This window comes from Drosophila kikkawai, chromosome 2R, assembly GCF_030179895.1.
Source record: "Drosophila kikkawai strain 14028-0561.14 chromosome 2R, DkikHiC1v2, whole genome shotgun sequence".
In the NCBI taxonomy this organism is placed as follows: domain Eukaryota; kingdom Metazoa; phylum Arthropoda; class Insecta; order Diptera; family Drosophilidae; genus Drosophila; species Drosophila kikkawai.
The window spans coordinates 22,564,954-22,575,743 of record NC_091729.1 but is presented as its reverse complement, the minus strand read 5'-3'; the positions used below and the strand labels follow the sequence as shown (position 1 = coordinate 22,575,743).

Sequence of the window (10,790 nt, the reverse complement as noted above, 5' to 3'; positions counted from 1 at the left end):
TGGATTGTAAAATTAATATATAATCCAAATAAAAACTCTACCCTCGAATTTGTATAAAAATATATATTTAATTCCTTTACTTACATCAGATGTGTAGCATTATCATTTCATTCTTTTTTTGGGTTATTTTTCGCACTTGCATTTACAACAACTGGGTCTTATGGCTACGAGGAAGTGGGGGGAAGCTCGATGGGCGGAGGACAGCGAAAGGGGGGAAGAAAAATGGGAATGGGACAAAGAGATGTCGAAGAAGGCGGTGAGGACAGATCATAGTTCTAGAAGGACTTACGCCTAGGTGTATTGCTATAAGTTCGAAGGATCTAGCTAAATGTGTCTGGGAGTCGCGTTTCTAGTACCGATAGCCGCTGCCATCGTTGTCGCCATTCTGGCCACCTGGTCCGAATCCGTTCCTGCCGCCCTGACCGCCTGGCTTGCCGCTCGAGTAGCCCTGGCCGTCCTGGCTATCCTGGCCGTTGGGGCGACCGCCGGGACGTCCGCTGGAGTAGCCATCGCGTCCCAGATCCTGACCGCCCGGACGTCCGCTGGAGTAACCCTGATCGCCGCCATCCTGGCCGCCACCAATGACACGTCCACCGATGATCACGCGACCGTCTGAGCCACCATTTCCGTTGCCGTTGCCTCCATTACCGCCTGGCCTGCCGTTGGAGTAGCCCCCGGGGCCAAAGTCCTGGCCACCTGGACGTCCGCCGGAGTAACCATCACGACCCAAGTCCTGACCACCTGGACGTCCGTTGGAGTAGCCTCCAGCTCCCAGGTCCTGGCCACCTGGGCGACCACCAGAGTAGCCTCCAGCTCCCAAGTCTTGGCCACCGGGACGACCACCTGAGTAGCCTCCTGGGCCCAAATCCTGACCACCTGGACGGCCACCGGAGTAGCCTCCAGCTCCCAAATCCTGACCACCTGGACGTCCGCCCGAGTAGCCGCCATTGCCATTGCCGCCGTTGCCTCCTGGCCTGCCATTGGAGTAACCATCCGGACCCAGGTTCTGGCCACCAGGACCTGAGGCACCGCTGCCACTGCCATCGTTGGCGTCACCCTCGTAGCGGATCTGCGGCCTGTATCCCTGCTGGTCGGCCTCGTACTCCACGATCTGGGGAAGAGATAGACACGGGACACAATGTTAGCAGTGACAGGAGGAGCAGATGGAGGAGCAGTGGTGTCCACTCCAGTTGCTGGTGCTGCTGCTGCTGCTGCCGCCGCCGACGCCGCTTACTTGCTTCCTTCCGTCGGGCAACAGGACATTGTACTGGCCGGTGGTGAAGTCACCGTCGCGCATCTCTGAATGCCCGAACGAGAGTCCGCTGGGCGCGTCCTCAACCTGGTAATTAAATTCGTACTTGGCGGGCTCCTAATGGAGAGCGAGGAGCATTGGATCATGGAGAATGGAGAGCGGATTGGGGCGTGTGGAGAAAGAGAGAGAAACACAGAGAGATAGAGTGGCTAGGATCAAGAGTTCAGGTTTTTAGAATTTCAGATTTTTCAGATTTCGGGGGATGCAAGCTTTGAACGCAGGAGGCGGTGCAGGTGAGCGAGACGTTTCTACCAAAAAGATTGCAAGGGCAAGTGTGCAGCGTGGGCGGTGGAGCAGTGTTTCCCTTTTGGTGGGCGGTGTTCCCACCAGTTATCCCAGATCCCAGATCCCAATTCCCATTTCCCAATTCCCATTACAAAACTACCAGCTACTCACATCATTGTCGTAATCGGAACCGCCGCCGCCGCCGCCAGACTGTCCAGGGCCACTGCCTCCCGCACCGCCTGCTCCAGCTCCCGAGGCCGGAGGTCCGTAGGAGTCGGAGGGACGACCGCCGGGTCCGGATCCTGGAGCTCCATAGCTGCTTGAGGGGCGACCACCGTTGCCGTTCTGGCCCGGAGCACCGTACGTGTCAGAAGGACGTCCACCAAATCCGCCCTGGCCACCTTGACCCTGGCCAGGAGCTCCATAGCTGCTCGAGGGACGACCGCCATTGCCACTTCCGCCACCAGGAGCACCATAGGTATCCGAAGGACGTCCGCCATTGCCATTACCGCCACCAGGAGCACCATAGGTATCCGAAGGACGTCCGCCATTGCCACTTCCGCCACCAGGAGCGCCGTAACTGCTGGAAGGACGGCCGCCGTTGCCGTTTCCGTTGGAGTAGCCGCCTTGACCCTGTCCAGGAGCACCATAACTGCTTGAAGGACGACCGCCATTGCCACTTCCGCCTCCAGGAGCACCATAAGAGTCCGAAGGACGCCCGCCACTGCCACTTCCACCTCCAGGAGCACCATAAGTATCCGAAGGACGACCGCCATTGCCATTTCCGCCGCCAGGAGCGCCGTAACTGCTCGAAGGACGACCGCCATTGCCGTTGCCACCTCCAGGAGCTCCATAGGTGTCAGAGGGTTTGCCACCGAAGCCGCCTTGTCCCTGGCCTTGACCCAGACCCGGAGGACCATAGCTGTCCGAGGGACGTCCTCCGTTTCCATTTCCACCGCCCGGCGCTCCGTAGGAATCCGAGGGCCTGCCGCCCGGACCGCCTTGGCCACCCGGGCCACTCTGACCCGGGGCTCCGTAGCTATCCGACGGCGGCAGATACGAGTTGACAGGCGGCTCCGGCCGCCCAAGGACCACAGCCGCCAGCAGCAGCGTCACACCGAGTAGCTTGAACATATTCCACAGGAGCAGGAGCTGGGCAACGGACCACCACTGAACGAATCTCTGGTATCTCTATGGGATGAGGCTAGCGCTTGGGAGCAGCGCCGAATTCTGACTGATCTGTGACTGCTGCCACAAGGCGTATTTATATGTGGCAAACCGAAAACTGAAAGTCTAGGATGCACACACACTGCGCACACACGAACTCGATTATGAGTTGGAGGTGGCTGTGGCTGTTGCTGTTGCTGTGCAGCGTGTGGCAACCGGCACAGCTGCTGCCGCCGCCACATACGAACGTCTTCGGAGATGCAGTGGCTGCTGGCTGATTCTATGGAGCCGCCGCCTGCCCAAAACAAAAATCTCAATCACCGTGCTCCGAGATCGCACGTGAAGGGTCCAAGTCTTGGCTCTCGGTCTCGAGCTGATTTGCCTTCTTCTGGCGCACATCTTCTCGAGGCGGCGAGGTGGTGATTGTGCTGGGCCCCATTTACAGCATCGCAGCATCCAACTCTGGATCTGTAGTTACGTTGGCCCAAAGTAGTCTACTCGGTCGCCTCGCCGGGTGAATGTGTCGGCGGCGTCTGCCGCTGCTCACTCTTTCGGCGAGTGGTTCAGTTGCTCGAAGTTTAGTTGCTCAGTGGATCAGCGGTGTGACAAGCGTCAAAGCTTGCATTTGTTTGCCTTGTCTTGTCGCAGCGAGTAAAAAATAATAAAAAGCGCAGCGACATATTGAAGAAGATCGTGCCAGCGGCGACCCCAATTGGAGGAGGATGCGCAGAGATTCGCTGATGGGTGTAGAAGGGTCGAGTCGATCTTTGTGGGTGATTGCGGATCGGTTGAGAGATTGTGACGATGGCAATGGAGAACATGTAGATGAAGGGTACGCATGAGATCTGTACCCTAGAAATGGGGAGCTTAATCTTGGGGAATTTTATGGAAAATTGAGGCAATGACAGTTGGAGATCACTAAATCAAAGTTATTTATGGAGGTTAACTAGTTAATATTAATTTAATTTGTAGAATTTATCTAGTAATAAAATATATTTATAATTTAGAATGTTAGGAAAAGGATCCGTAATTTAGTTTCTTGTTATTAAAATGTTAATAAAGTAAACTTCTTCTTTTATGATTCTATAACTTTTCAGCATATCCCTCTCCAGTGAAGAGTCTTCACTATATATAGTATACTCTACAAATCCAAGATTTCTTTGAATTTTTCTCTAGAAGTGTACCCATCACCTTGAATGATGTATGGCTATGCCCATTGTACTTCCATTCCATTCATTGATTCAGTTATTTTTCGCCCATCCAAACCAAATCGAAACACCAAGCCCACACAAAGAGATTCCCGAACCTTATGGGAAATTAATTGCGCTGAGTTTTCGCAGCACGCCCACCTTGTTAGCTCTGGGTTGCCGGTAGCGCCATTCACAGATCCACAGATCACAGATCACAGCCTTCGCCGGCAAAATGGGAACGTGCAGAATTAATTGCTCCACTACGTGCTTGGTCATGGGAGTTGGAAGTTGGAGGCAGCTCAGCATCCTGCTTAGAAACCAGACGTGCGGGTCAAAGTTCCCAGATGAACATGTAAAGATGAAGATCTTCTTTAAAACACGTCACCAGTTTAGCTCCGGGTCAAACCAAGTAGCTCATCTCAGCGCTTTATCTTTACTATTTAATTTCTGTAAATTTCTTGTAAACATTTTATTTAAAAAAAACTTCACATATAGAGACGTCGGTAGCGCCTCCAGACCTCCTGGAAGAGCCAGGTGTGTATGAGGTAGATGGCCAAACACACCAAGCAAATGTCTTGAAAAACAAAGACCAGCAGGAAAGCCAGATAAATGCATAGAAACAAAGTCACAACACACAGAGCCAGTTGAGCCAAGCAAAGCCATTTGTGCTCAAAGAAAGCTGCAAAGCAAATAAATATAATTACATATTTAATTTAATTTTATCAAGACTTTAACTTACAGCTCACAAAGTAAGCCACATAAAAGACACATCCTATGGCGCCATTGGGTGGACTCCCTTTGCTGCTGAGACCAAAGCCATTGCCATAGCTAAAACATAGATAGTTTTATTCTAATATCATCATCTCATCAAAAATGATACACTTACATGGACTTAAAGACCATCGAGCAGCTTATGTTGTCGTGTACATCGCAGATGGGCTTGTAGTCCGCATCTGCATCTAGCCTGAACTTCACGTAAAGCGAATACCAGGAGATGACCAATCCCATAAGGCAAATCCATCGCAGGCGAGAGGACTCACTGCCCACCAGGACCATTGCTGCTGGCTGAATGAGTTCATTACTGGATGATTCCGTTTCACAGCTGCCAGGACTTTTAGCCAAGAGGAAAGCGCAGCCAGGACTTTGCCATTGATTTGACAATTTTTCCAGCAGCTGCGCAGAAGGCACAAGCTAGGGATGCTTTTGGTATACTTTCCTGTGGGTAGGGTGAGTTTTTTGAGTGTGTAAGATTATTTTATATATTTATTTGTGAATATAAAAAATTATTTTTTAATAGCAGACCAAATAATAAACAGAATTCTACCACATTTTAAATACTTTTTAAAGTAAACATTGAAGATACTTTTATATTTCGTAAGGGTATTTAAGCTTCGTCTTTCCTGTAAGTTACCCTACTTGTTTTTCTAGTCGGGGATCGCATAAATTTCCGTTCTTATTTAATTTGAGGCGACACGAGGACCAAAGCAACAGGTAATAACCAGTAACAGAGTGAGATGGCCAAGGCTACAAATTAAAGTGGGACTAACACCTTAAACTAGGCAAGGGAAATGGTGAATTTTTATTTTTTTACCCTGGGAACTATCACCTCTGGCCACTGAGACACATGCACATGGATCCGAGGCACCCGACGTCGCATTAGGCCATGCTCTGTTGCATGCATATAAAATTAGCAACTGAGGCGACATCATCTTCGAGTCCCAGGCGACATCTTAACCAGGCCAAAATCAGACAACAAGCTCATGAAGCCACAACTCTCGGCATGACACAATGATGCCTCTCAGTCCCCCACCCACCCACTCAGTCCCCTCTTCCAGCTGTGCAGCATGTCCCTTTTTAATTTATAGCCTCACGAATTTGAATTCATCTGTGTTGTTCGGGGCATTTAATAAGAAAATAAATACAACAAAACAAGAAGCTATATGCCCATCCAAAGTGATATATAAATCCGCGTTAGCCATGAGGTAACCGAATGGAAACAATTTACAAAATTGCAGTAGCTCTGCCCCCAGGAGCGAAGTGAAGTGATGCATTTACGCAACCTTGGAACTACCTCATTCAGTCATATGAAAATGGAAAGAAACAAAATAAGTGAAAAATGAAACAGTCACCGCAGAGCCAGCGACTTGGCACAGATTTCCATTTGACATGGAAAACCCTTTCCAAGCGGCTGTCAACTCGATTCTGGCTCAAAGCCCAGCCTCACCTGGGGCGATCGCGTAATAATTATTGCCACTGTATATGGGGCCAGGTACTAGTTTATTGAACTTTACACTTCAAAAGGTACACTGAAAAATGTATTAAAATTATTGACAAATTATCGTCTTGACAAATGATCGCCTATGCAAGTCATCGTAAAGTCAGCTCTTAAAATTAAATTAAATTATTTAAAATAAATTTAAAAGAGCTTCTCTAAGAAGCTAAGCTTAGCTTCTTCTGGGAGCATTTTGTAATAAAATTAAATATTTATTACTAATTTTTCCCACTGCAACCTTAATTCCCAGCTGCGATCTCCATATGATAGCAGATGCTCGGATGCGTTTAGAAGGGCTAATGCGAATGCTAGAGCTATATACATATATATATAGATAAAGCCAAATCCGATGTGGATACCTGTGAAGCTGCAGCTGCTTCTCTTCAAGCACGCGCTGTGGTGTTGTTTGTCTCCAAAACAAATTTTACGGTGGATCCGTGATCGAAATCAAGTGAAGTGCTCAAACAAAAGCGCCTCGGGGCCTCAAGTGCAGCTGACTGCGAAATGAAAATGATGGAGCTCGAGCTCCCTCCGAGCTCCGGCGATTATGATTATGAAGGTGAACGCTCCTCCAAAACGAAACAAAAACGAAACGTGGAGCTTGGAGCTTACCTTTTGTTGTTGTCGTTGCGTTGCACGTGCAATGTGGAAGGAAGTTAAGGTTACTGCGTTTTGCCGCGATGTGGCAATCGCACACATTTGTATGCCTCATTTGGCTTAATAAATTCGCAATTAATTAGAATCAAAATGCAGCAGTTGTCAGCGTAATATAATGCTAATGATTGCGTTTATACGAATATCTTAGCACTTGCCAGAGAGGGCTAGATAAATATACCTATTACTATTATATTTCATTTGACTTTTAACAGAATTATTAAAGAATATAAAATATATGGTATTAAGTTTGAAATAGGGCTGGTTTGGGTACTTTGCTTTTAACAACTACGCAAAGAAATGATAAGACCGAAAGAAATGTATATAAAAAGGCCGATTGCCTCTAAGTTTCTTAGTGTCAGTCCGTAATCAATATGAATGCTGTTTGCTTCATACTAGTCTTGTTTTGGCTGAGTCCAATTTATTTAGCCAATGCCGAAATAAAAAACATTACCTATTTCACCGAGTATATACCGAACGCAAATATCGACAATCTGACGTGCAAGAAGCACTACTCTTCCTGCCAGGCGATCGACCCCCAGCAGAGTGGTATCCAAAAGATCAAAGTGGGCAACGATGTCTTTGATGTCTATTGCGATTCGACTATAGCCGGAAAGGGCTGGACGGTCATTCAGCGAAGGGTCAGTAACGAAGTGAACTTTTACCGCAAATTTTCCTCTTATGAGAAGGGCTTTGGTGACCTAAACGGCAGCTTCTGGATTGGCCTGGAGAAGCTAAACAAGATAACGTCGCTGGAGTCCCAGGAGCTGTATATCCATCTGGAGGATTTCAGCGGAGAGACCCGATTTGCTCGCTACAGCCTGTTTAAAGTGGGGGACGTTTACAGTAATTACGAGCTTAGCTCGTTGGGCTCCTACACTGGAACTGCCGGGGATTGTATGACCTACAGCCTTAACCAACCTTTTAGCACATTTGACAAGGATAACGCTGGAAGTTGTGCTGCAATTAGACATGGAGCTTGGTGGTATAAGACCTGCCACGGGAGGTAAAGTCGTAGTACAATTTATTTTTCAAATTCTCATTTCTTAACTATTATATTCCACAGTAATTTGAATGGTCTTTACTTGGGTGGTGCTTACGAAGATGAATATATGATTGGCTCTGGAATAAATTGGGAGTATTGGAAGGGCTTTTATTACAGCTATAAAACTGTACATATGATGGTGCGTCCGAACTAAGCCAAAGTGACATACTTAAATAATGGCCTGCTGCACTTAAACTATTTCTATGTTTTCCTATTTCTATTACTTAGAATAATACAAATTTTAATCAGAAATAAAAGAAAAGACTATAATCGACACACGACTAATAAAATTATTTTAAAATTAAGAAAATGTGATTGAATTGAACTTATAATGTAAATATGGGGATTAAGAAGTCTTTGACTCTTTTGCGCTCTTAGTTACATTAAGGGAAACAATAATTTACAATTTACAAATTTATATTGCTGCATGATAAGATCTTACATTTGATTTAGGGCTGTCTTTAGAACTTCATTCTAGAACTACGCGTGACAAATTGATAAGTTTGAGGAAAATGTATATAAAAAGGTTGCTTGCCCCGAAGGTTTTCAGTATCAGTCCGAAAACAAAATGAATACAGTTTACTTCGTACTAGGCGGGCTTTGGCTGGGTCTAGTTTATTTTGCCAGTGCAGAAAATGGAAACATTACCGATTTTACCGAGTACATCGTGAATGAGGAGTCCCAGTTCTGTGACCAGTATTACTCATCTTGCGCGGAGATCAATCCAAGCGTAAGCGGAGTGTACAAGATCAAAGTGGGCAACGACGTCTTCGATGTCTTTTGCGATTCGACCATCGCCGGAAGGGGCTGGACTGTCTTCCAGCGAAGGGTCAGTGACGAAGTAAACTTTTACCGCAAGTTTTCCTCATATGAAAATGGTTTCGGTGACCTGAATGGAAGCTTCTGGCTCGGCCTGGATAAATTGTACAAGATAACGTCGTCGGAGCCCCAAGAGCTGTACGTACATCTGGAGGATTTCAATGGAGAAACGGCATTTGCTCGTTACAGTCTCTTTAAAGTGGGAGATGTCAACAGTCAGTACACGTTAAAATCACTCGGAACTTACCAAGGAACCGCCGGAGATGGCCTAGCTAACCATCTCAACCGACCATTTAGCACATTCGACAAGGACAACAACAGATGCGCCAATTTCCGATTGGGAGCTTGGTGGTATAAAGATTGCCAAAGCAGGTAAAGTCCTCCATGTAATATCCTTAAAAATCCAGATCCTTATCTAAGATTTCTTACAGTAATTTAAATGCCCTTTACTTGGGCGGAGCTTTTCACAGTGATCTGTTTGGCTGTGGTGTAAGTTGGCATTATTGGAGAGGTGATGTGTATAGCCTAAAAACTGTTAACATGATGGTGCGCCCAAGAGCTACATAAGAAGATTAGACGACATTTACGAATGGTTCTATGATTTCTAATACATTTTGTTGAATTTTTAAAATCGTAGATATATATATGTATACCAAAGCTTTAATGTTTGCTAAAAGTAAATAAAAATTTAATAAAACGTATCGTACATATATTTATCTAAAAACAGATTTGAAATTGGCGCCAACTAAATTTGGAACTATCGATTACCACTAGTGCCGATGAATAATAAAGTTTATAACTTTGTTTGTGATTAATTTTACAAAAACTTTAAATAAGAAATAATTTAGCTCATTTCAAACCTTCTGTAGGATAAACAAACTATTTTTTGTTTAAAATTTCATAATCTAAATGGTTAGGCTTAAGCTGTTGTTGTACAACACTGACTGAATCGATAAATTCTTCATTGCTCATCTCTAGCAGAACTAAATTTTTCAAAAAACAAAAACAAAAAAAAGTAAAAAAGAACGTAAGCTTTGTGTTATTTGATTGAAAAAGCTAAGGCCTACAACTAACTTTATTTGCAGTTGAATAATTCGCCGATATGTTTGTGGCACGTAGAATTTCCCAGACAGCGAGGTAAGTAGAAATTTAGTCGCCCCAGAAAAAGAATCGATGCGACGCCGGCTGATTACATAAATAGCAATAACAACAACTGCATTGTATTTATAATGGCGGCCCTGATCTTGAGGATATATGTGTGTAAACGAGTCTCTTGACCCCCTTGCAGCCTGGCGGTGCGCGGCAAGCACTCGCTGCCCAAGCTGCCGTACGACTACGCCGCCCTGGAGCCCATCATTTGCCGGGAGATCATGGAGCTGCACCACCAGAAGCACCACCAGACCTACGTCAACAATCTGAATGCCGCCGAGGAGCAGCTGGAGGAGGCCAAGAGCAAGAGCGACACCACCAAGCTGATCCAGCTGGCCCCGGCCCTCAGATTCAATGGCGGTGGCCACATCAACCACACCATCTTCTGGCAGAATCTCTCGCCCAACAAGAGCACACCCAGCGACGAGCTGAAGAAGGCCATCGAGTCGCAGTGGAAGAGCTTCGATGAGTTCAAAAAGGAGCTCAGCACCCTGACCGTGGCGGTCCAGGGTTCAGGCTGGGGCTGGCTGGGCTACAACAAGAAGTCCGGCAAACTCCAGCTGGCCGCCCTTCCCAATCAGGATCCCCTGGAGGCCTCCACCGGCCTGATTCCCCTGTTCGGCATCGATGTGTGGGAGCATGCCTACTACTTGCAGTACAAAAACGTGCGTCCCTCGTACGTTGAGGCCATCTGGGACATTGCCAACTGGGACGACATCTCGTGCCGCTTCCAGGAGGCCAAGAAACTCAGCTGCTAAGTCCGGGCGACTTGATCTATGTCTTAATTGTAAGCATCGGCGGGTCTTAGATCCTAAATTGTAGTCTGTGTTGCTGCTAATAAATTGGTACCAGTTTGCAACTAAGAATTGGGAGTTAAATATGAAAAACATTTAAATTTATTTTGGATTTGGATGTTTCTATCGAAATTATTTTCAGTGTACAAGATATCGCTGCCAG

At 46.5% G+C, this 10,790-nt stretch overlaps 4 protein-coding genes and 1 pseudogene across 5 annotated transcripts; 3 read left to right on the top strand and 2 right to left on the bottom strand.

The window, feature by feature from the left end:
* Positions 1–48: 48 nt before the first annotated feature.
* Positions 49–3,254, bottom strand: resilin. 2 transcript variants are annotated; one of them, XM_070284335.1, is made up of 3 exons: positions 1,709–3,254; positions 1,235–1,369; positions 49–1,111 (listed from the first exon to the last, which is right to left on the bottom strand). In XM_070284335.1, the coding sequence occupies exons 1-3, from the start codon at positions 2,669–2,671 to the stop codon at positions 350–352; spliced, it is 1,860 nt and encodes a 619-aa protein (XP_070140436.1). In that variant the 5' UTR covers positions 2,672–3,254; the 3' UTR covers positions 49–349. The 2 variants fall into 2 exon arrangements, with proteins under 2 accessions (XP_070140436.1, XP_070140437.1); XM_070284336.1 differs by lacking the exon at positions 1,235–1,369.
* A 1,125-nt stretch (positions 3,255–4,379) lies between these two features.
* On the bottom strand, positions 4,380–4,982 carry Vkor (Vitamin-K epoxide reductase). Its single transcript, XM_017168874.3, has 3 exons — positions 4,781–4,982; positions 4,634–4,722; positions 4,380–4,573 (listed from the first exon to the last, which is right to left on the bottom strand). The coding sequence occupies exons 1-3, from the start codon at positions 4,948–4,950 to the stop codon at positions 4,380–4,382; spliced, it is 453 nt and encodes a 150-aa protein (XP_017024363.1). The 5' UTR covers positions 4,951–4,982.
* Positions 4,983–7,194: 2,212 nt separating this feature from the next.
* On the top strand, positions 7,195–8,033 carry LOC108076146 (ficolin-1 pseudogene; annotated as a pseudogene).
* Positions 8,034–8,433: 400 nt separating this feature from the next.
* LOC108076145 (ficolin-1-like) lies at positions 8,434–9,385 on the top strand. Its single transcript, XM_070284348.1, has 2 exons — positions 8,434–9,056; positions 9,116–9,385. The coding sequence occupies exons 1-2, from the start codon at positions 8,434–8,436 to the stop codon at positions 9,249–9,251; spliced, it is 759 nt and encodes a 252-aa protein (XP_070140449.1). The 3' UTR covers positions 9,252–9,385.
* A 247-nt stretch (positions 9,386–9,632) lies between these two features.
* On the top strand, positions 9,633–10,720 carry Sod2 (superoxide dismutase 2). Its single transcript, XM_017168903.3, has 3 exons — positions 9,633–9,711; positions 9,770–9,821; positions 9,973–10,720. Exons 2-3 carry the CDS (start codon positions 9,787–9,789, stop codon positions 10,589–10,591), a joined length of 654 nt encoding a protein of 217 aa, XP_017024392.1. The 5' UTR covers positions 9,633–9,711; positions 9,770–9,786; the 3' UTR covers positions 10,592–10,720.
* Positions 10,721–10,790: the final 70 nt, after the last annotated feature.